The sequence below is a fragment of the Eschrichtius robustus genome, chromosome 4, assembly GCF_028021215.1.
Source record: "Eschrichtius robustus isolate mEscRob2 chromosome 4, mEscRob2.pri, whole genome shotgun sequence".
Lineage (NCBI taxonomy): Eukaryota > Metazoa > Chordata > Mammalia > Artiodactyla > Eschrichtiidae > Eschrichtius > Eschrichtius robustus.
In genome coordinates this window covers 14,013,422-14,039,944 of record NC_090827.1, presented here as the reverse complement: position 1 = coordinate 14,039,944, position 26,523 = coordinate 14,013,422, and the positions used below count along the sequence as shown (strand labels likewise).

Here is a 26,523-nt window from a genome sequence, read left to right as displayed (position 1 = left end):
TCTATTTGCTAAAATAATCAATCCACTATTTCCCTACTCTCTATGAATCCCTGCAAACAAATTACACAAAATCTTACTTAATAACCACTAAAATAATTGACTATATTTTTGGTCCCCAAGGGGCCAACTCTACTAGGCATTAAGGATACAATGATGGAAATGGTGTAATCACATAAACACTTTCTAATGTGGCATATCAACAATAATTCATGTGCACATATTTATTATGTTTCATTTGAATAAAGGAAAAACATGGCTGTTACACTTCTAGATGCAGAGAAGAATCTTATAGATTCTTATGTCAGTATGCACATGTGTTCATTAGTTCAGTCATTAAATACTTAATGAACATCTACTATGTGCCATGCATTGGGGGATATAGCAAAAATAAAGAAACATTCTTGTCTCATGGAGTCACACTGTAATGGGAAAGACAGACTATAAACAAGTAAATTTATTATATTTACCTGTGTATATATAAATTATATATGCACATATATATATACACATATATGAGGATTGTGTATATAATTACATGTATGTATATAATTTCAGTTTGCAAAAAGTGCTAGAGAGAAACATAAAGCAGGGTAATATGAAAAGGAAAATGTTATTTTAGATACTACAGAATCAGAATACAAATACAACACTGAAGAATAACAGTACTCTATTTAATAATTGGCCATTTGAAGGCAAGGCTGTTATTTCCTCTTCCTAAGCACTAGGCAGTAAAACATTTCAATTCATTAAAAATGGACCAATGGCAATCTATATAATACCCTTTGCAAAAACAGTAAATTTTTCCTAAGAATGCAGAGCTGGAGATTTTATATTTGTGGATTTAATGTTGGAGACCTGCGTAAAGATTCTAAACCTACCTAAAAAACGATTACACTTAGGAGCTAGAATATCACTGCTGTACCATTTTATTTCATCCACTTACATGAGAAAACAATTTTATGAAGATACTAAGCATTACTGTGCAATTAAGATTGGTTGTGAAACCAGTTTTAATCTATTTTCCCTGGCCTTATTTTCCTGTTTGTGATAAAGTTCAAAGACGTTAAATCGAGAGTATTAAATTTTAATGTTGAAGCTCAGTCTTTACAATAAAAAGTGTGTAGCATTAGTAAAACCAAACCAAACAAAGAAGACTTCAGGCACACAAGCAAAAAAAACATTGTGTACAATTCCTCTTCTAAGAAAAAGACACAAATTGATCCTTTAAATTAACTATTTAATCTTTAGTTTAATGTCTTCTAATAAATTTAGTTTTAGAAGATTGAATAAGACATTATTACTTAAATTATTCTTCTTCTTGGAAATTTTATATTGTGCTGAAAAGAAACAGAAACAACCATGCTCTTGGAGAAAGTTTAAGGATATAGAAAACCTTGATGATTTCAAAATTTGGCTTCCCTAACTTATCTTCAAGGATACACAGTGTCTAACACCTTGAATACAGCATCTACTGAATGAATCACCAACCTACATCAAAGTAAAACAACATGTAAAAAATATCAAAGCAAGAAAAACCTTTGTTTTATCAGCATCAGTGAAAATTAAATAATCCTTTTCATATTCTCATCAAATTAAAAAAAAATAAGAAATCTCCACTCATACAATGCCAAGAGGGCTGAGACTAGTCCAAAATCTGGGACTTGGTCAATCTCACATTCAAATCCTATACAGAAATAACCTTGCTTAGCTTATGAGAGCTGACAGTACCCCTGCTCAAGGTGATAAGACTGCAGGCATTGTATACACTTAGCCACTGGCAGCAGAATAAACACTGACAACTTGACAGTTCATCAATTGGAAAGCCATTCACTCTTTTTGAGACATAGAGATACTGGGAATGGAAGCATAATTTTAGACACAGGTCAGGTAAATCTATACTGTAATTATTTGCATGGCAATGCTTTCCCTTGATAAGTATCTTTGAAGATATTATACATGTATTAATGTCCATGTGAAGGAACTGTCCCATTTATAAATGGAGCTAGCAATCTACAAACTAATTCATAATACTCTCGAAGTTACTTGAGAGCTAGATTTGAAGCTTTATAAATTCAGTAATTAATTAAAATTACAGTTTGATAGAAAAATATTTGAGTTATAAAAACAAATAAATATTTAAAAATTAACAATGCTTAATATTTTTTTGAGTGTCAACAATGTAAAAGGCACTGTAAATATTTATGGTGTCTTTCACATAACATTTATATAATGTCAGTGCGCTGGAATGTTTCAATACAATTCGGGAATCAGAGTATAGAAACATAAACAAATGATTACAGGAGTTCTTTAATATTATTTAAGAATAAAGTAGGCATAATTTGAAGTAAATGATTCATTTTAACTGAATGGCAATGATAACACATTACAGACTTTGAATTCAGGGCAAGGCAAAGCAACTACACTGATCTTGGAACTACACTGATCTTAGAAGGCTAAACGAAGCCCGCTTCTTCCACCCTTAAAATTATGAAATTTTCATTGTCTAGAAGCCATCCACCCTTCCAATCATGAATTTACACGTCTCTCTCTTCAAACACAGCTTCCTGGCTCTGAAGCTCCCTCACTTAATCCAAGCAATATCAGTTTCTTCAGACTTGCTGAGGGCTCCGTCCTCTTAAGCCATGCTTTCTCCCTGTTGTTGAGACTCCTCCTGCCTTCAGTAGCATAAATATCCAAGTGAGATTTCATGCTTCACCACCTCAGCCATTCTCCTGACAATATCTTTACCCTGACTGCCTCATTGTACTGCTATCAGAAACAATAAAACAAAACAAAACAAAAGCAGTCTAATGAAATCCCAATCCTACATTAACGCAAATTCATTCTGTCCACTGAATGCTGCTGGATAAAAAAATTAGAAAGCCGTGTAGACTAGTGCTACAATGAATTTCTGGTCTCTAACTTCATATGAGCCAACAGACCTGCCTGGCAATTCTTCCATGTTCCCTAATTTCCTCTCTCTAGTTTGCATCAGCAGCTCTTTCAAAACTTATTCACTGGCTATAAACTTCCAACCTCATTATCTCTAATGTTTTCTGCTATACTTTCTCTCCTAGCAGATAATCTCACCTCCCATTTGTCCAAGAAAAGATAACATATTTCTTGACAATTTCCTTAACTTCTCGACAGCACACGTGAAAAGTTGCTTGTACTCACACCATTCTCTCCTTTCTTCCTCCCCCCACCCCTCAGGAAAATGATGTCCTTGGTGCCTAAGATTAAGCACTCCACCTAATTCTGGATCCAGCTGTCTCTCTTTCTCTTGGACTTCTATCAGTGATCACCTGTCTTTCCTTTATCTTCTTTCTCTTATTCCCTGCTGGCTTGATCTGTGAGCATTCAAGCATCCTCATCTCTCTTACATTCTGAAAATTATCCCTCTCCATTTCACAAAGTCATTTAGTGACCGCTCTCATAGCCAAACAGGTTAATATGGTATTTACCCTTACTTCCTGTACTCATCACCTTCCTTTTTACTTTTCTTTCAACTTGTTACAATTTAACAAGCATTGCTGCTCCACTGAGATTTTCCTCATAAATAACAATTACTTGCAATATTTTTTGATGTACTAGGCACAGTTCTGGACCCGTCACATTACTAAATCATTTAGGTTATACCTACCTCTGAATTTAGTAACATGCCCAGTGTCCCTCGGTTTTAAGCAATGCAACAAGAATTTGAAGGGTCTGATGTTAGCAGCCACATTCCTAACCCAACTGCTCTACTGTCTCTCCTCAGTTACTAATGAACCCTGGGTTCTTAAATTCAATGGACTCTTTATATTTGATCTTTATATTACTGCTATTCTGCTACATTGCTAATCCCCCTCTATTTCTTGAAACTCTTTCCTCTCAGCTTCTATTAGTATAGGACTACAATGATCATCCTTGTATATATATACCTACTTATTGAATTGGGATAAGTATTTTGGTAAAACACGGTAGTATTAGAATCACAAGGCTTTAGGAAAAGTAATAATAACATTACATGGGGTAGTTTACATGAAAGATATTGGAAGAAAGAAGAAACCTGATGCAAAATGATTATACATAAACTTAGGGATAATAATAGGGAGTAGAGAGGAAGGAAAAGACAAAGTTTTTGTAAGGAATTAAGTAATATTCATATAAAGACCTTTTATTTGTATCTGTATAGGTTCTACTGCAAATGAAGTCATTTCTGTATGTATAACTTAATGTGTACAAAAGTCTTTTTTTTTTCAAAATAGGTAATGTTATATACTAATCCTGATTTCACAATTATAATGAGGTCTAAAAATGTTTTCTGATATCTTCGACAAGTAATTAAGTGACAAAAACTCCAAAGAAAGATACATTACTTTCTGCTAAAAAATCGTGAATATTTTCATTTTCTGAATCTTCAGTTATATTTATACTAAACATATTTTATCATTCTAGTTTAATTATTTTGTTTCCACCTGACTCTAGATAAATGTAACTCATTTCTTATTACTAAATAAATACATTTGAAGGCAGAGAATTGGCTCTAAGACAGATTTTCACCAATAGTTTTGAAATTCTCTATGACTTAATGGTAATCTTTGATGCTCTCCAAGTCCTTCCAGATTCATGAATTTAGCTCTAACACCAGATACTTAGCATTAGCTGTTCACTCACCATAAATCCTATGTTGATAACCACAGGTTTTGCCATCATAAACCTGCTACACCCATGCACATTAGAGTGAGGTCCACACTGAGACACTCAATAGTGAAAATGCCAAAATATAAAAACAAAGACAAATCTTAAACTCAGCCAGAGAGGTAAGAGAAGATGACTGGCAGTGAGACAGACAGCAGAGTTATCAACCACAACACTGAAGCCAGAACCAGTACAGTGATATCATGAGCGTGCTGAAAGAATAAAACTAGCACTTTGAAATTCTGTGTCTAGGGAAAATATGTTTAAAGGAAGAAGATGAAATAAAGACACGTTCAGGTAAATAAACACTGAGAAATATGGCCACAAGAAAACCATCAAAAGAGGAAAATTTAAAAGCTATACTTCAGGCAGAAGAAAAGCAATTCTAGATACAGATGCAGGAAGGAAAAACAAGCAAAGAAAGTAGAAAATATGTGGGTATATATAAATAAATATTTATTGCACAAAATAGTAAGGGCAAGACTTTTTGGAATAAAAAAAGGTAACATTAAAAACATGAAGAATAATAATCTATTATGTGAGAGGGAGATACATTAAGTAAATGGAGTTAAAATGTTGTAAGTATGTTTGTTATCTGAGAGGAGGATGAAGATACTGATTAACTTTAGATGTTGATAAATAAAGTATGCATGTTGTAAATTCTAGAGGAACTATCAAATAAAAAAAACCAGAGTATATAACTTGCAAATTAGTAGAGGAGGAAAGAGGAAATTTAAAAAAATATATTAACAATCCAAAAGAAGGCAAGAAAGGACAAAAAAGGAACCTACACTAGGCAAGTCAAATAGAATGTACAAAATGGTAGAATGTACAAGATGGTAGACTTAACTAAATGTATTACTAAATATATGTCATTTAAATACATGTAATGTTCTTGTTTTTAGGCATAAATAGTCAAACTGGTATCATATAATCAATTATATAGTTTTTATAAGAGTTATGTGTAGAACAAAAGGATACAGGAAAAGTTAAAAGTAAAGGATAGTAAAAAGAAATGTCATCCAAATATTAATGGAAGGGAAATTGTTTTAGCTCTATTCATAGCAGACAAAGATATTATTTACGGAAGAAAGCATTATCAGAAGTAGAAGTCTTATAATAATAATCTAAGAGCGTTATTTATAAAGAAAACTATTCAGAAACAAAAATAAGTTCAGATCTCAAAATGTTTCAGATATTTAAAAGGATATTATTAGCAGTTTTATGCCAATACATACAGAAAAGAACTTTAAAACATCATAAAAATCAACTTTCTTGACTTTACAAGAAGAATTAGAAGATATGACTTTTATTGTTATTTACTATGAAAAACTAGAATCAGTAATAAAAAATATTCCCACAAAGAAAATTCTAGTCCAAGTTGGCTTCATAAGATCATCTACCAAACACTCAAGGAAGAAATTCTTCCAATTTTATATAACTCATAGAGAATAGAAAAAGAGGAAACGCTCTCCACCACATTTTATGAGGCCAGCATAATCTTAGTATCAAAATCCAACAGAGGAAAATTTCAGGTAACCTTAATCATGAACATTAATGTAAAAACCTTAAGCAAAGTGGGAGCAAATCAAAAAAAAATTATGTAAACATTAACATAATTATAATTTTATATAAGTATAAAAATTAGGTTTATCCTAGGAATACATGAAGCTTCCTATATCTGATCAAAGTTAATAAAAAAGAAAGAGGAAAACATTATATTTAGTAGTATAATACTGACATCTTTTTCTCTGATCTCGATAATAATCCAAGGATGCTTATTACTATTACTTCCATTCAACATTTTCCTAGAGGCCCTAGTCGGTACACTAAGCAAGTAAAAATTAGAAAAGAAGAGATGAAATCATTAATCACAGATGATATGCAGAGAACTCACCAGAATTTACAGATAAATTATCAGAATTAAAGAATGGAGCTGCTTCCACACTGCACCCTGGGGCAGGTTTGGGTGATGAAGAAGAGTAACCAGATTAGTATGAAAAAGGAGGAGACCTGCAAGAGGGTGGAGGATAAAGATGTGGAGATCACCTTCCTCCCCACAAATATAGCAAGAATACATCTACTTGTGGACCAGCGGCTACAGAACAACTACTGAATGAAGGGGCTTGGTGTTCCTGCTGGCAGTTGGGCCTGAGCCTCTGAGGTGGAAGAGCTAAGTCCAGGATGTTGGACTAACAGAAAACTCCCAGCCCCATGGATTATTAATCAGTGAGAGCTCTCCCACGGATCTCTGTCTCAACACTAACACCCAGCTACACCCAATGGCCAGCAAGCTCCAGTGCTGGATGCCTCATGCTAAACAACTAGCAAGACAGGAATACAACCCCACCCATTAGCAGACAGGCTGCCTAAAGTCATACTAAGCTCACAGAAAACCAAAACACATCACCAGACAAGGCCCTGCCCATCAGAGGGACAAGATTCAGCTCCACACACCAGAAAGCAGGTACCAGCCCCCCCAACCAGGAAGCCTACACAAGCCACTGGACTAACCTCACCCACTGGGGACAGATAACAGAAGTAAGAGGAGCTACGACCCTGCAGCCTGTAGAAAGAAGAACCCTAACATAGTAAGTTAAACAAAATGAGAAGACAGAGAAACACACAGCAGATGAAGGAGCAAGATAAAAACCCATAAGACCAAACAAATGAAGGGGAGATAGGCAGTCTACCTGAGAAAGAATTCAGAGAAATGACAGTAAAGATGATCCAAAATGTCAGAAATAGAATGGAGAAGACAAAAGAAACGTTTAACAAGGACCTAGCAGAACTAAAGAACAAACAGTGATAAACAACACAATAACTGAAATTAAATATAAACTAGAAGGAATCAATAGCAGAATAACTGAGGCAGAAGAACGGATAAGTGAGCCAGAAGATAGAATGGTGGAAATAACTGTCATGGAGCAGAATAAAGAAAAAAGAATGAAAAGAATTGAGGACAGTCTCAGAGACATCTGGGACAACATTAAACACACGAACATTCGAATTATAGGGGTCCCTGAAGAAGAAGAGAAAAAGAAGTGGTCTGAGAAAATTTTTGAAGAGATTATAGTTGAAAACTTCCTGAACATGGGAAAGGAAATAGTCAATCAAGTCCAGGAAGTGCAGAGAGTCCCATACAGGATAAACACAAGAAGAAACACGCCGAGACACATATTAATCAATCAAAAATTAAATACAAAGAAAAAATATTAAAAGCAGCAAGGGAAAAACAGCAAATAACATACAAGGGAATCCCTGTAAAGTTATCAGCTGATTTTTAAGCAGAAGCTCTGCAGGCCAGAAGGAAGTGGCAGGATATACATAAAACAATGAAAGGGAAAAACCCACAACCAAGATTACTCTACCCAGCAAGCATCTCATGCAGATTATACAGAGAAATCAAAAGCTCTACAGAGAAGCAAAAGCTAAGAGAATTCAGCACCACCAAACCAGCTCTACAACAAATGCTAAAAGAACTTCTCTAAGTGGGAAACACAAGAGAAGAAAAGGACCTACAAAAACAAACCCAAAACAATTAGGAAAATGGTAATAGGAACATACTTATTGATAATTACCTTAAATGTGAGGGGATTAAATGCTCCAAGCAAAAGACACAGACTGGCTGAACAGAAACAAAAACAAGACCCATATATATGCTGTCTACAAGAGACACACTTCAGACCTAGGGACACATACAAACTGAAAGAGGGGATGGAAAAAGATATTCCATGAAAATGGAAATCAAAAGAAAGCTGGAATAGCAGTACTCATATCAGAGAAAATCAACTTTACAATAAAAACTATTACAAGAGACAAGGAAAGACACTACATAATGATCAAAGGATCAATCCAAGAAGATATAACAATTATAAATATTTATACACCCAACATAGGAATACCTCAATACATAAGGCAAATGCTACCAACCATGAAAGGGGAAATCAACAGTAAAACAATAATAGTACGGGACTTTAACACCCCACTTTCACCAATGGACAGATCATCCAAACAGAAAATAAATAAGAAAACACAGGCTTTAAATGACACATTAAACAAGATGGACTTAATTGATATTTATAGGACATTCCATCCAAAAACAACAGAATACACTTTCTTGTCAAGTGCACATGGAACATTCTCCAGGATAGATCACATCTTTGGACGCAAATAAAGCCTCAGTAAATTTAAGAAAACTGAAATTGTATCAAGCAACTTTTCTGACCACAACGCTATGAGACTAGATATCAATTACAGGAAAAAATCTGTAAAAAATAAAAACACATGGAGGCTATATAATACACTACTATTTAACCAAGAGATCACAGAAGAAATCAAAGAGGAAATAAAAAAATACGTAGAAACAAATGACAATGAAAGCACGACGACACAAAACCTATGGGATGCAGCAAAAGCAGGTCTAGGAGGAAAGTTTATAGCAATACAATCCTACCTGAAGAAAGAAAAGAATTCTCAAATAAACAACTTAACCTTACACTTAAAGCAAATAGAAAAATAAGAACAACAACAACCAAAACAACCAAGGTGAACGGAAGGAAAGAAATCATAAAGATCAGAAATAAATGATAAAGAAATGAAGGAAACAATAGCAAAGATCAGTAAAACTAAAACCTGGTTCTTTGAGAAGATAAACAAAATTGATAAAACATTAGCCAGACTCATCAGGAGAAGACTCAAATTAACAGAATTAAAATGAAAAAGTAAAAGTAACCATTGGCACTGCAGAAATATAAAAGATCATGAGAGACTACTACAAGCAACTATATGCCAATAAAATTGACAACCTGGAAGGAATGGACAAATTCTTAGAAAAGTACAACCTTCCAAGACTGAACCAGGAAGAAATAGAAAAAATGAACAGACCAATCACAAGCACTGAAATTGAAACTCTAATTTTAAATCTTCAAAAAACAAAAGCCCAGGGCCAGATGGCTTCACAGGTGAATTCTATCAAACAGTTAGAGAAGAGCTAACACCTATCCTACTCAAACTTTTCCAAAATATATGAGGGAGAAACACTCCCAAACTCATTCTACGTGGCCACCGTCACCCTGATACCAAAACCAGACAAGATGTCACAAAAAAAGAAAACTACAGAGCAATATCACTGATGAACATATATGCAAAAATCCTCAACAGAATACTAGAAAAGAGAATTCAACAGCACATTAAAAGGATCATACACCATGATCAAGTGCAGTATCCTAAGAATGCAAGGATTCTTCCATATATGCAAATCAATCAATGTGATACACCATATTAACAAACTGAAGGAGAAAAACACTATGATAATCTCAATAGATGCAGAAAAAGCTTTTGACAAATTTCAATACAGATTTATGATAAAAACTCACCAGAAAGTAGGCATAGAGGGGACCTATCTCGCCATAATATATGGCTATATAGGACAAACAGAGCCAACCTCATTCTCAATGGTGAAAAACTGAAAGCATTTCCTCTAAGATCAGGAACAAGACAAGGTTGCCCACTCTCACCACTATTATTCAACATAGTTTTGGAAGTTTTAGTCACAGCAATCAGAGAAGAAAAAGAAATAAAAGAAATCCAATTCAGAAAAGAAGAAGTAAAACTGTCACTGTTTGCAGATGACATGACACTATACATAGAGAATCCTAAAGATGCTACCAGGAAACTACTAGAGCTAATCAATAAGTTTGGTAAAGCAGCAGGATACAGAATTAATGCACAGAAATCTCTTGCATTTCTATACACTAATGATGAAAAATCTGAAAGAGAAATTAAGGAAACACTCCAATTTACCATTGCAACAAAAAGAATAAAATACCTAGGAATAAACCTACCTAAGGAGACAAAAGACATGTATGCAGAAAATTATAAGACACTGATGAAAAAAATTAAAGATGATACAAACAGATGGAGAGATATACCATGTTCTTGGATTGGAAGAATCAATATTGTGAAAATGACTCTACTACCCAAAGCAATCTACAGATTCAGTGCAATCACTATCAAAGTACCAATGGCATTTTTCACAGAACTAGAACAAAAAATTTCACAATTTGTATGGAAACACAAAAGACCCCGAATAGCCAAAGCAATCTTGAGAACGAAAAATGGAGCTGGAGGAATCAGGTTCGCTGACTTCAGACTAGACTACAAAGCTACAGTAATCAAGACAGTATGGTACTGGCACAAAAACAGAAACATAGATCAATGGAACAGGATAGAAAGCCCAGAGATAAACCCACGCACATATGGTCACCTTATCTTTGATAAAGGAGGCAAGCATATACAGTGGAGAAAAGACAGCCTCTTCAATAAGTGGTGCTGGGAAAACTGGACAGCTACATGTAAAAGAATGACATTAGAACACTCCCTAACACCATACACAAAAATAAACTCAAAATGGATTAAAGACCTAAATGTAAGGCCAGACACTATCAAACTCTTAGAGGAAAACATAGGCAGAACACTCTATGACACAAATCACAGCAAGATCCTTTTTGACCCAGCTCCTAGAGAAATGGAAATAAAAACAAAAATAAACAAATGGGACCTAATGAAACTTAAAAGCTTTTGCACAGCAAAGGAAACCATAAACAAGACGAAAAGACAACCCTCAGAATGGGGGAAAATATTTGCAAATGAAGCAACTGACAAAGGATTAATCTCCAAGATTTACAAGCAGCTCATGCAGCTCAATAACAAAAACACAAACAACCCAATCCAAAAATGGGCAGAAGACCTAAATAGACATTTCTCCAAAGAAGATATATAGATTGCCAACAAATACATGAAAGGATGCTCAACATCACTAATCATTAAAGAAATGCAAATCAAAACTACAATGAGATATCATCTCACACCGGTCAGAATGGCCATCGTCAAAAAATCTAGAAACAATAAATGCTGGAGAGGGTGTGTAGAAAAGGGAACCCTCTTGCACTGTTGGTGGGAATGTTAATTGATACAGCCACTATGGAGAACAGTATGGAGGTTCCTTAAAAAACTAAAAATAGAACTATCATATGACACAGCAATCCCACTACTGGGCATATACCCTGAGAAAACCATAATTCAGAAAGAGTCATGTACCACAATGTCCACTGCAGCACTATTTACAATAGACAGGACATGGAAGGAACCTGAGTTTACATTGACAGATGAATGGATAAAGAAGATGTGGCACATATATACAATGGAATATTACTCAGCCATGAAAAGAAACGAAATTTAATTATTTGTAGTGAGGTAGATGGACCTAGAATCTGTTATACAGAGTGAACTAAGAAAGAGAAAAACAAATACCGTATAGTAACACACATATGTGGAATCTAAAAAAAAAAAAAAAAAGTTTCTGTAGAACCTAGAGGCAGGACAGGAATAAAGACACAGATGCAGAGAATGGAGTTGAGGACATGGGGAGGGGGAATGGTAAGCTGGGATGAAGTGAGAGAGTGGCATGGACATATATACAGCATCAAATGTAAAATAGATAGCTAGTGGGAAGCAGCTGTATAGCACAGGGAGACCAGCTCAGTGTCCGTGACTACCTAGAGGGATGGGATAGGGAGGATGGGAGGGAGATGTAAGAGGGAGGAGATATGGGGATATATGTATACGTATAGCTGATTCCCTTTGTTATACAGCAGAAACTAAAACAGCAGTGTGAAGCAATTGTACTCCCAATAAAGATGTTAAAAACACACACACACACACAAAATATAACCCAATAGAAAAATCGCCAAAGGATCTGAATGGGTAATTAACTCAAAAAGAAACCTGAAGAGCAAAAAAATGCAAGAGAAGATGCAGAATCTTTTTATAATAAGGGAAATGCAAATTGAAACAAAAAGATATACCATTAAACACTGAATAACTTAATAAAAATGTAAAAGTGTAACAAAAACCAACATTTAGTGCAATTTGAATTTGTAGCACTATTGGAGGTATGTAAATTGGTAAATATCTATGAAAATAGGTTTGAGATTATCTAGTAAAGTTCAGTGTATGTTTTCTTGTACTGTAGCAATTCTACTCCTGGATACAAATTCTACAGAAATACATACACAAGTACAAGAGTATATATCCAAGATATACGTCTAAGAATATTCATAATATCATTGCTTATGATAGCCTAAAAGCAGCCACAGACCACAGCAAGTTGTGACACATTTATACATAAAAAATGATACAGCAATATAAATGATTAAACAACTTCACATAACAACAATAACGCATAACACAAACACAACGAGGAATATAAAAAACAAGAAGAAAGAATATATACTATATTGTGTCCATGATAAATTGAAATATCAGAAAAACAAATATTTAAGGACGCACACTTAAGTGATAAAATTATACTAAAATGTAAACAAATTAATATCATAAAATTCAGACTAACAGTGATACTACTGAGAAGGGAAGTCAGGGATATCAACAAGAAGTATAATGGGGGTTTTAGGATGCTTGATATGTTCTACTTCTTTACCATAGTAGTGGGTGTTTCCTTTACAATAATTCACTAAACTATCCTTGTGCTTTATGTAGTTTTCTATATGTTTGATATGTTTCACTATAAAACAATTAAAAACACGTTAAGATAGTTTCAACTTCTCTAGCATAAATTTACCAAGAGGTTTTTATTGCTCATTAGAATAACTCTAAATTTCAATTTGTATAAAATTTTCTGCATCCTACACCTCAGCACTGGAAAGAAACATCTACTGAAGACCTTATTTTCAATGCAGCCAACTTTATACAGTTACAAATTTATAGCTATGAACTCTGTATGCACACTCAATTAACTTAGGTTTTTCCCTACCCAAAATATATAAAAATGGCAAATCAAAACTGTAGAAAAGTCATTTCTCCAGGGTTTTTACATTTCTCCTTAAGAAAGCTATTGGCCCAGTATTTCATGAAACATCCTTTATTGGCACTCAACTTCTTACATGTGATCTGTAGTATAAAACAAGAGTCCATTTCCCGGAAACCATTTTTTTCCTACTTATTACACGACATAGACGCTGAGATACTGTAATGTCACATTTTATTGTAAACTTTCCTTCTTAATATATAAAATTTATCAAAGCTCTTATTCTGATTTTGTGCATGTTACAAGCTAAAAACCAAGTAGCTATGCATTGCATAAATATTAAATTCACTACTTTATAAAAATTAGTATTATATTGAATGGAAGATTATGCTAGTTCCCTAGGCAATGATCAGTTTAATTTTTTCCCTTTATTCTAAGGCACAGATTGAATTTATTGATTAATACTTCTGATAAGTATGTAAGGTCATCTAAATGCCTAATTCTTCCCCCTCTTCTTCTCTCTCAAACTACAATATAGACTTTAATGCATACCGTGATTGTACTGCATGGAGAACAAACAAAACAATATTACTATAGGAAAAAGCAAATTTATCAATGTGTCTGGTCTTACTTTGCGAACACCTCGGCCAAGCTCTTCTCCATAGTTGGTTCCAAGAATTTCAAAGTGGACATGGGGATTGCCTCCATTTTCTCCAAATTCTAGCTCTCCAGTCAACCCACTAACTCCACCCTAAAGGAGAGAAAAGATACTGATGTAAGATTTTTGAAGATGTAAAATAATAATAATAGGAAGTTCTAGGAACACAATTTTCATCTATAAAATAAATATTTTTTCAAGCATGCAATTATTAACAGGATATTTTTAATAGATACACAGCATTAATAGGAGTACAATTGAAAGTAGCCTTGAGTATCACTTAATCCAATCCCATCCACTCTACAGAAAATGAAATTTTGACTCAAAGAAGCAAATTGTACTCAAAATGCCATGTTTGAATTGAGACTAAATTCCAGGCTAGGATTTTTGCCTACATATGTTGTGACATGCATGGATCCATTAGTCAAAAAACAAGATACTTCCAGGAGCATAGAATGTACTCTGGAAACAAGTTTTGACAATACTCTTTCTCCAGCACAATTCCCTTCTAATTTAATCTAAAATTATGTCTGGAAATCTTAAAAGCCATAGTTTTTAACTTATTGGAGGTTTGTTTTTCCTCCTTTAAATATCTTTTTCAAATTAAAAAATCTAAATTAGTCCTGAAGTCTGTTTTTGCACTTAAATAGTAGTTCTAGCTGTTGTGATTCCTTGGGAATTTCCAAGCTTCATCTTTCATTCAACATGACAGATGTTCATTTCCCCAGCAGATGGCAATATAGGTAATACTTCTCTCTTTCTTGTTTACCATTCTTTTCTCAGTTTAGTTTATCAGCCTTCACATTATTTAGGATTTTACAAATGAAAATAACATTGTGAGTCACGCTCTACTAAAGTATTTCTAACTTAGAATTTTGGCATGATAATCACATATATTTGGACAAATTATCTCAGTTTGTAAACTGCTTCAATTATCACCTCTGTGATGTTGATACTTAAATATATCTCATTTGCCATAACCTGTAACTCAACTTCTAGTCTTTTCTGGCAGGTATTATGCTGTCTGCTATATCTCCTACTTTCAACTGTGTCTTATAGCCCATCACATGACACTGAGTTCATAACAGTCATTCAAACAAATTATTCCTTATTCATTAATGTCAATATTTAATCTATTTCATTTTTGCAACAGTAATAATCAACAAAACTGATCCTTCACTGTTATTTTCTAATAAGATAGCCTCTCTTTTATTATCCAGTTTTATTAATAAAAATATATTGAATTTGAAATATCTGTGCTTTTCTCATATGTGATTAAACAGTCAATAGCATGGATTTTGAAGTCAGACTTCCTGGATTTGATCAATGGCATCAGAATCTACCAGCTGTACAAACCTGGCTAAGTCATTTAATTTCTCTATGCCCCAATTTCTACATCTGTTAAATGGCAAAAATAATAGTATCTACCCCAGAAGATAATTATGTCTTATAATACAAGTAAATATAGAAGAGTGTTTGATAAATTATGAGAGCTTAATTACTATCACCATCATCATCATCATCTCCATGATTATTTCATTCTTTAATTTTGGAAGGTTTCTAGTTCTACTAGAAATTATAGGCATGCTCCTCGGTTTTTTTGTTTTTTTTTTTTTTAACTAAAGTTTACAAGGGTTGCAAAATTTCATTATATGCTTGAATATTTACAGGCTTTGGAAAATGTTTTTGTAAATTTGACTCAATTATATTTCATTGATTAGTATTTGGGGAGAAAAAGAGTTATCAAATCAGCTGGTCTAGGATCTATTCCCCCATTTTCTGATATGTATGTGTGTGTGTGTGTGTGTGTGTGTGTGTGTGTATGTGTGTGTGTGGTAGAGGGAGCAGCCCAGGGGTAGAAAAAAAAGGAGGTAAATGAGTCTAATGCCCTTGTCAACTGGAATCCCAGGTAAAGAGATTAGTAATGTTTACTAGGAAGAAGAGTCTGATCTATAAAAGCCCTTAGCAGTTTGTCCCGGCCTAAAGAATTATTAGTTGTTAACTGGAGTAGTAAACAAACTCCGAATCTATGGATTAATGGTTTATGGCTCCCTGGAAAATGTCCTAAAGCTTTACACTTTCTAGGGCAAAAATGGAGATATTTCATAACGTAAATGCTCTCTGCTGTGTGAGATAAGCCTACAAAATCTTTTTTGGAGACAGAATGTGCATGTATGTCCAATGTGGGAAGAAAGGGCTTGGGGGGCGGGGGAGCATACAGAATTTCCGATAATCTCTTTCTCCTTTGTGCTTCTTAATTGCCTGTGTCTGATATGGGTGAACTATCCCATTCTTGTGCGTGAATCTGATCCTGAATGTTCACTCAGTAATAATATCTCAAGGAACCCAATTTTCACGTAAGATTTTAAAGACTGGGTTAAGTACAGTGGATCTTATTATCATAAATATGTCTAAATGGCAAATTCTGTAGGAGTTTGACAAATATAGCTTATATTACTACACATAGTTCAAACTACTGGTATTAAGAAATCCTTTAAGAAGCACTTTTCTTGTCCTCAAAATCACACATCTACCTCAGTAATATCTCCAATTATATCAGAATCTTACATTTCTGACTTAGTACTTTATTTCTAGGAAAAAGAGGAAAGATATTGTGTATCAATATGATTGCTAGATTGCAAAAATGCTATACTCCTGAAAATTTTAAACTTTTTAACCACTAGACTGCCTGGCACTGTATTATTATTGTTCCCCATCAATACTCATATGGCCACCCTGGGCCAGTGTCTTTTCTTTGGCTCATATCTGGTACCGAGCAACTCAGTCCACTTAATCCACATTGCACACGGTAAAAAACCCCATAAATCAGGGAAACTGCATTTAGTTTACTGTGGCTCCACTTATCTTTTTCACCTTTTTGACTTCATAATTTATCTTCTTTATGCTGTATTCTTTTTCTCTTTTTTCAAGGTGTAAGTACTATTTCTTATTTTTTAACATCTTTATTGGAGTATAATTGTTAGTTTCTGCTTTATAACAAAGTGAATCAGCTATACATATACATATATCCCCATATCTCCTCTCTCTTGCGTCTCCCTCCCATCCTCCCTATCCCACTTCTCTAGGTGGTCACAAAGCACCGAGCTGATCTCCCTGTGCTATGCAGCTGCTTCCCACTACCTATTTACATTTGATAGTGTATATATGTCCATGCCACCCTCTCACTTTGTCCCAGCTTACCCGTCCCCCTCCCTGTGTCCTCAAGTCCACTCTCTACATCTGCATCTTTATTACTATCCTGTCCCTAGGTTCTTCATACCATTTTTTTTTTTTTTAGATTCATATGTATGTGTTAGCATACAGTATTTGTTTTACTCTTTCTGACTTACTTCACTCTGTATGACAGACTATAGGTCCATCCACCTCACTACAAAAACTCAGCTTCATTTCTTTTTATGGCTGAGTAATATTCCATTGTATATATGTGCCACATCTTTATCCATTCACCTGCCGATGGACACCTAGGTTGCTTCCATGTCCTGGCTATTGTAAATAGAGCTGCAATGAACATTGTGGTACATGACTCTTTTTGAATTATGGTTTTCTCAGGGTATAAGCCCAGTAGTGGGATTGCTGGGTCATATGATAGTTCTATTTTTAGTCTTTTAAGTAACCTCCATACTCTTCTCCATAGTGGCTGTATCAATTAACATTCCCATTGACAGTGCAAGAGGGTTCCCTTTTCTTCACACCCTCTCCAGCATTTATTGTTTGTAGATTTTTTGACGATGGCCATTCTGACCAGTGTGAGGTGATACCTCATTGTAGTTTTGATTTTCATTTCTCTAATTATTAGTGATGTTGAGCGTCCTTTCATGTGTTTGTTGGAAATCTGTATATCTTCTTTGGAGAAATGTCTATTTAGGTCTATTTAGGTAATGTGTGCCTAGGTCTGAAGTGTGTCTCTTGTAGACAGCATATATACGGGTCTTGTTTTTGTTTCTGTTCAGCCAGTCTGTGTCTTTTGCTTGGAGCATTTAGTCCCCTCACATTTAAGGTAATCATCAATAAGTATGTTCCTATTACCATTTTCCTAATTGTTTTGGGTGTGTTTTTGTAGGTCCTTTTCTTCTCTTGTGTTTCCCGCTTAGAGAAGTTCCTTTAGCATTTGTTGTAAAGCTAGTTTGGTGGTGCTGAATTCTCTTAGCTTTTCCTTCTCTGTAAAAGTTTTAATTTCTCCATTGAATCTGAATGAGATCCTTGCTGGGTAGAGTAATCTGGGTTGTAGGTTTTTCCCTTTCATCACTTTAAATATGTCCTGCCACTCCCCTCTGGCTTGCAGTTTCTGCTGAAAGGTCAGCTGTTAACTTTATGGGGATTCCCTTCTATGTTATTTGTTGTTTTTCCCTTGCTGCTTTTAATATTTTTTCTTTGTATTTAATTTCTGATAGTTTGATTAATATGTGTCTTGGTGTGTTTCTCCTTGGATTTATCCTGTATGGGACTCTGTGTGCTTCCTGTACTTGCTTAACTATTTCCTTTCCCATATTAGGGAAGTTTTCAACTCTAATCTCTTCAAATATTTTCGCATTCCCTTTCCTTTTTTCTTCTTCTTCTTGGTCTTCTATAATGTGAATGTTTTTATGTTTAATGTTGTCCCAGAGGTCTCTTAGGCTGTCGTCATTTCTTTTCATTCTTTTTTCTTTATTCTGTTCTGCAGCAGTGAATTCCACCATTCTGTCTTCCAGGTCACTTATCCGTTCTTCTGCCTCAGTTATTCTGCTATTGATTCCTTCTAGAGAATTTTAAATTTCATTTATTGTGTTGTTTATAATTGTTTGTTTGCTCTTTAGTTCTTCTAGGTCCTTGTTAAACGTTTCTTGTAATTTCTCCCTTCTATTTCCAGGATCATCTTTACTATCATTCCTCTGAGTTCTATTTCAGGTAGACTGCCTATTTCCTCTTCATTTGTTTGGTCTGCTGGGTTTTTACCTTGCCCCTTCATCTGCTGTGTGTTTCTCGGTTTTTTCATTTTGCTTTACTTACTGTGTTTGGGGTCTCCTTTCGCAGGCTGCAGGTTCATTGTTCCCGTTGTTTATGGTGTCTGCCCCCAGTGGCTAAGGTTTGTTCAGTGGGTTGTGTAGGGTTCCTGGTGGAGGGAACTAGTGCCTGTGTTCTGGTGGATGAGGCTGGATCTTGTCTTTCTGGTGGGCAGGACCACATCTGGTGGTGTGTTTTGGGGTGTCTGTGACCTTATTATGATTTTAGGCAGCCTGTCTGCTAATGGGTGGGGTTGTGTTCCTGTCTTGCTAGTTGTTTGGCATAGGGTGTCCAGCATTGTAGCTTGCTGGTCGTTGAGTGGAGCTGGGTCTTAGTGTTGAGATGGAGATTTCTGGGAGAGCTTTCGCCATTTGATATTATGTGGAGCCAGGAGGTCTCTGGTGGACCAATGTCCTGAACTCAGCTCTCCTACCTCAGAGGCACAGGCCTGACACCCAGCTGGAGCACCAAGACCCTGTCAGCAACACGGTTCAGAATAAAAGAGACAAAAAAAAGAAAGAAAGAAAATAAAATAAAAGTTATTAAAATAAAAAATAATTATTAAAAATAAAAAAATTAAAAACTAGTAAAAAAAAAAAAAAAGACAAGAAAGAATGAGGAGAGTAACCAAACCAAAAAACAAATCCACCAATGATAACAAGCATTAAAAAGTATATTAAATAAATAAATAAATAAATAAATAAACAGACAGATCCATAGGACAAATGGTAAAAGCAAAGCTACACTGACAAAATCACACAAAGAAGCATACACATACACACTCACAAAAACAGAAAGAGGAAAAATATATACATATATCATTGCTCCCAAAGTCCCCCACCTCAATTTCGAGATAATTCGTTGTCTATTCAGGTATTCCACAGATGCAGGTACATCAAGTTGACTGTGGAGATTTAATCTGCTGCTCCCGAGGCTGCTGGGAGAGATTTCCCTTTCTCTTCTTTGTTCACACAGCTCCCAGGGTTCAGCTTTGGATTTGGACCCGCCTCTGCATGTAGGTCGCCTGATGGTGTCTGTTCTCTGCCCAGACAGGACGGGGTTAAAGGAGCAGCTGCTTCGGGGGCTCTGGCTCACTCAGGCCGGGGGAGGGAGGGGTACGGAGGAGGCGGGGCGAGCCTGCGGCGGCAGAGGCGTCGTGACTTTGCAGCAGCCCGAGGCGCGCCGTGCGTTCTCCCGGGGAAGTTGTCCCCGGATTACGGGACCCTGGCCGTGGCGGGCTGCACCGGCTCCCAGGAGGGGCGGTGTGGAGAGTGACCTGTGCTCGCACACAGGCTTCTTGGTGGCGGCAGCAGCAGCCTTAGCGTCTCATGCCCGTCTCTGGGGTCCGCGCTGACAGCCGCGGCTCGCGCCTGTCTCTGGAGCTCGTTTAGGTGGCGCTCTGAATCCCCTCTCCTCGCGCACCAGGAAACAAAGAGGCAAGAAAACGTCTCTTGCCTCTTCGGCAGCTGCAGACCTTTGCCAGGACTGCCTCCCGGCTAGCCGTGGCGCACTAGCCCCCTTCAGGCTGTGTTCACGCCGTCAACCCCAGTCCTCTCCCTGCGATCCGACCTCCGAAGCCCGAGCCTCAGCTCCCAGCCCCCGCCTGCCCCGGCGGGGGAGCAGACAAGCCTCTCGGGCTGGTGAGTGCTGCTCGGCGCCGAGCCTCTGTGCGGGAATCTCTCCGCTTTGCCCTCCGCACCCCTGTGGCTGCGCTCTCCTCCGCGGCTCCGAAGCTCCCCCCTCCGCCACCCGCAGTCTCCACCCAGGAAGGGGCTCCTAGCGTGTGGAAACCTTTCCTCCTTCACAGCTCCCTCCCACTGGCGCAGGGCCCGTCCCTATTCTTTTGTCTCTGTTTTTTCTTTTTTCTTTTGCCCTACCCAGGTACGTGGGGAGTTTCTTGCCTTTTGGGAGGTCTGAGGTCTTCTGCCAGCATTCAGTGGGTGTTCTGTAGGAGTTGTTCCACATGCAGATGTATTTCTGATGTATTTGTGGGGAGGAAGGTGATCTCCGCGTCTTACTCCTCCGCCATCTTGAAGGTCTCCCCCTATGCTGTATTCTTAATGAGCTGTTAGCCTGTGTTATTAGTAAAACCTCTCACGTGGATATAAAGGGTGCTTGAGAGGTCAGTATTTCAAGCAAATAAACCCTTTAACTGAAGCCCCTTCTTATTTGACTCAGACTTAACCTCTCTGATATTTGCTTGCCTAAAAATATTCCGTTTTTGAGCTTTTTTTGTTTTTCATCTATCCTTAGCTCAACATTGAAATCAGAGCCTTGGTAAAAATGTGTGCTGGCCAGGTGGTGACGAGCAGTCATTATCTTTGTGCATGCATAGTTGCAGTTTTTTAAAAAATCTCTTGATACAGCTGATTCTAAACAAAATAAGCTAATGGGACATTGATAGTATGAATAACACATATAGTTTTTAAATGTCCATTAAATTGACAGTAATAATTGCCTCCAGAGTAAACCTTTTGAAAAACGCCATGTAAAATTAGTTTGGATTTCATCCTATACACTCTGTATTGAAATACCAGTGGGTATCAGATATGAAAAGAAGAAGAGAAGAAAAATAAAAAGAGTAGATCAAAGGTCAGGAATAATTTACCACTGGATAATCAGTTCCTGAAAAGGCAGAAGTTTGATGTTCCTTTATGGATAGGATACATTGGAAAAAAGAAGAAAAGAAGTTTCCTAAGTACTTGTTTCACTCTCTTTATGAGACAGAAGGATTTATCCCTATATTTGAAACTGCAAAGTAACTGAGAGGTACTTTTGGAAGATCATATGGAACATCAAATATTAATGACACTTGTCTAATTTCCTTATACATATTCCTAGGTTCCTTGCAACCTGCAAACATGTTCGGTAACTAAGGATACCCTGTTAAATAAACATAAGCCCAGCAAGATCTGTGAACACACTGGGAGATGCCAGACTCAGCAGTGTGCTCTGATGCCCTCATGTTTCATAAGTTAATTTCAGTGAGAAAAATCCCTGAGAGAAAGAAGATACTATATTTTATACCCAGAAGAGAAATATAATTTGTAGATAAATACTAGAATACACTATGCCAAAAAATAAAAAAGAATAAAAACATAAAACTTAACTTGTGTAAAATGTTTAGGAAAATTTGAGTTGCCATATAACATTTATATGTGTGTGTATGTGCATAGAGATATATACATACATATTTACAAATATACATATATACTCAAATATTCATTCATAACAGAAACTTGAAGCAAACTGAGCAGGAAATAAGAAACTACTAACATTTTGGTCATGCTGTCTACATCTCAGAGAATAAGAAACTGAGGCCCAGACAACTAGTTATTTGAGGAACCTGAATTGAAGCCTCCTTCTTGTGCCTCATACATTTTCCTCTAGACGATGTAAGCTGCGTGTCCAATATAACACATGCATATCACAGTGATTGCTCAAAAAATGTATGTTGAACTAAATTAAATTAAAATTGACACCATTTTACCCACTTGATGATTCAAATGCCCTGAAGTTGAGGATACATTGAAGGATCCACAAGAAGACCAATCCAAGGGCATTGACTATATTTTCAAAGCTCTTGTGGCAAAAAATTTATTTGCACACATTTTTGTCAAAAGGCTATCTTATATTCCAAGTCAATACTGTTTCTAGTAAGTCACAGTATGTTTTCCTAAATGTTCTCTCTGTCCTTCAGGTTTATAATTCTAAATGGTACATAGTGCTTAACACGAAAAGCAAAGTAATATATTTACATTACTCTAAGTATACAATTGTTTTAAAAAAATCAACAAGGGGAGATCAATCAAGACAAAGGAATAAGAAGATATAGAAGTCACCTCCCCCCACGAACACATCAAAAATACATGTACATGTGGGACTATTCTCACTGAAAACTAACTGGAAAATGGCAGAAAGACTCCGATACAACCAAGGCCATAAGAAAGATTTCACAGGTAATTGGGTAGGAAGAGCAGAGAAATTATCAGGTTAGGACCTGTGACCGTGGGAGGGGACTCAGAGGAAAAGGGAGATTACGTGGGCAGACATCCTCCCTGGGGCATGGGCAGTTCAAGTCACATATTGGGCTCCACAGGCCTGAGGTCTGACAAAGGGCAGACAAGCCCCCTTGGCTGGTTGGAGGGCTACTGAGACTAACGGGGGGGCCGTGGGAGGCCTGAACTCAGCTCGTGAAGAACGTGCATCCTCTGGCTTGCTCCCGAGGCAGCGTGGAGAGGGCCAGAGTGAGACTGCACTAGTGGCTGCCGGGTTTTCTGCGACCAACCTAGCATCTGCCCCAGCCTGAGCCTCTCGATTGTTCCAGCCTTGCTTATTTCATGTCACAGCTCTGCACTGGATATAGGGCTGCCGAGACTGAGGAAAGTGGTAGACCTTGGAACACAGAGGTGACTCAGACCTGAGGCAGCATCTGGGCAGGGAGGAGGCAGCCATTGCTGGCACTACACAGGCAGCACATCAGAGACAGCCTGGACCTCTGTCTACAGCCAACCTTCTGCAGCCCATGCCCCATCATGAGCTGAGAGCCCACATGGGCCCCTACTGCTCCAGCACTGCTCTCCTCTGGGGCAGGGGTACCGGAGCTGAGAGAGGGGAGAGCACATACTTGAAGGGAATGGAGCCACCTTGGACCCAAACTTCAGGGCTTCTGTTCCAGCAACTTTGGATCTGACCCCATCCCCAATCGGTAGGCAATAGTCACTGGCAGCTGACAGCTACCAGCACACCATGAGGAAAAATGTGACTTGCATTCATGTCAAATCCAGCTCTCCCACCAAAGGCACTGGGCACACACAGACTATACATGTATGTTCCCATGTAAGGACACTCCTTGAAGACCGCAATAGGTAACTGTTTCCCCTAAATTCATAGAGACAGAGAAAGTTAAGCAAATGAGAAGACAGAGGAATTGGTCTCAATTAAAAGAGCAAGAGAAAACCCCTCAAAAATACATAATAAAACAGAAATAAACAATTTACCAGATAAAGTATTTAAAGCATTAATGACAAGAATGCTAACTGAATTTGGGAAAAGAGTAGAAGAACACAGAATTTTAACAAGGAACTAGAAAATATAAAAAAAGAACCAATCAGAACTGAAGAATAAAATCACTGAAATGAAAAACACACTAAAAGGAATGAATACAAGACTAAGTAATACAGAAGAAAGCATAAGTAATCTGGAAGATAGAATAATGGAAATCACTTGATCAGAACAGCATAAAGAAAAACAAATTTTAAAATTAGAATAGTTTAAGAGATCTCTGAGATAACATTGAGTGTACCAACATTTGCATTATAGGGGTCCCAGAAGGAGAAGAGAAAGAGAAGGGGGTTGAAAATGTATTTGATGAAATTATGGCTGAAAACTTCCCCAACCTGAAGAAAGAAACAGATATCCAGGTACAGGAAGAACAGAGGGTACTGAATAAAATGTATCCAAACAGAAGCATACCAAGACATATCGTCATTAAAACGGCAAAACTTAAACAGAGAATTTTAAAGACAGAAAGAGAAAAACAAAGAGTCATATACAATGGAACCCCCATGAGGCTATCAGCTGATTTTTCTACAGAAATGTTGCAGGCCAGAAGGGAGTGGCATGATATATTTAAAGTGCTGGAGGGAGACCTTCAAGGTGGCAGAAGAGTAAGACTCGGAGATCACCTTCCTCCCCACAAATACATCAGAAATACATCTTCCTGTGGAACAACTCCTACAGAAAACCTACTGAACACTGGCAGAAGACCTCAGGCCTCCCAAAAGGCAAGAAACTCCCCACGTACCTGGGTATGGCAAAAGAAAAAAGAAAAAGCAGACACAAAAGAATAGGGACGGGACCTGCACCAGTGGGAGGGAGCCGTGAAGGAGGAAAGGTGTCCACACACTAGGAGCCCCTTCGCAGGCGGAGACTGCGGGTGGCGGAGGGGGGAAGCTTCGGAGCCACGGAGGAGAGCGCAGCCACAGGGGTGCGGAGGGCAAAGCGGAGAGATTCCCGCACAGAGGATCGGTGCCGACCAGCACTCACCAGCCCGAGAGGCTTGTCTGCTCCCCCGCCGGGGCGGGCGGGGCTGGGAGCTGAGGCTCGGGCTTCGGAGGTCGGATCGCAGGGAGAGGACTGGGGTTGGCGGCGTGAACACAGCCTGAAGGGGCTAGTGCGCCACGGCTAGCCGGGAGGGAGTCCGGGAAAAAGTCTGCAGCTGCCGAAGAGGCAAGAGACTTTTTCTTGCCTCTTTGTTTCCTGGTGCGCGAGGAGAGGGGATTCAGAGCGCCGCCTAAACGAGCTCCAGAGACGGGCGCGAGCCGCGGCCATCAGCATGGACCCCAGAGACGGGCATGAGACGCTAAGGCTGCTGCTGCCGCCACCAAGAAGCCTGTGTGCGAGCACAGGTCACTCTCCACACCGCCCCTCCCGGGAGCCTGTGACCTAAATAGTGCTAAACAGACATTTCTCCATAGAAGATATACAGATTGCCAACAAACAGATGAAAGGAAGTTCAACATCACTAATCATTAGAGAAATGCAAATCAAAACTACAATGAGATATCATCTCGCACCAGTCAGAATGGCCATCATCAAAAAATCTACAAACAATAAATGCTGGAGAGGGTGTGGAGAAAAGAGAACCTTCTTGCACTGTTGGTGAGAATGTAAATTGATACAGCCACTATGGAGAATAGTATGGAGGTTCCTTAAAGAGCTAAAAATAGAACTACCATACAACGCAGCAATCCTACTACTGGGCATATACCCTGAGAAAACCATAATTCAAAAAGAGTCATGTACCACAATGTTCATTGCAGCTCTATTTACAATAGCCAGGACATGGAGGCAACCTAAGTGTCCATCGACAGGTGAATGGATAAAGATGTGGCACATATATACAATGGAATATTACTCAGCCATAAAAAGAAAATAAACTGAGTTATTTGTAGTGAGGTGGATGGACCTATAGTCTGTCATACAGCGTGAAGTAAGTCAGAAAGAGAAAAACAAATACCATATGCTAACACATATATATGGAATCTAAAAAACAGAAAAGAAAAAAAATGGTTCTGATAAACCTCGGGGCAGGACAGGAATAAAGACACAGACATAGAGAATGGACTTGAGGACACGGGGAGGGGGAAGGGTAAGCTGGGACAAAGTGAGAGAGTGGCAGGGACATATATACACTACCAAATGTAAAATAGATAGTTAGTGGGAAGCAGCTGCATCGCACGGGGAGAACAGCTGGTGCTTTGGAGCACCACCTGGAGGGGTGGGATAGGGAGGGTGGGAGGGAGATGCAAGAGGGAGGGGATATGGGGATGTATGTATACATATAGCTGAT

At 37.6% G+C, this 26,523-nt stretch overlaps 1 protein-coding gene across 2 annotated transcripts in view; it reads right to left on the bottom strand.

The window, feature by feature from the left end:
- GRID2 (glutamate ionotropic receptor delta type subunit 2) overlaps window positions 1-26,523 on the bottom strand; it is a 1,411,147-nt gene that overhangs the window by 501,789 nt on the left and 882,835 nt on the right. For both annotated transcript variants that reach the window (XM_068542054.1, XM_068542055.1), the window contains one exon: window positions 14,142-14,261. In XM_068542054.1, coding sequence (XP_068398155.1) covers window positions 14,142-14,261 — 120 coding nt within the window. The remainder of the gene's footprint in view (window positions 1-14,141; window positions 14,262-26,523) is intronic.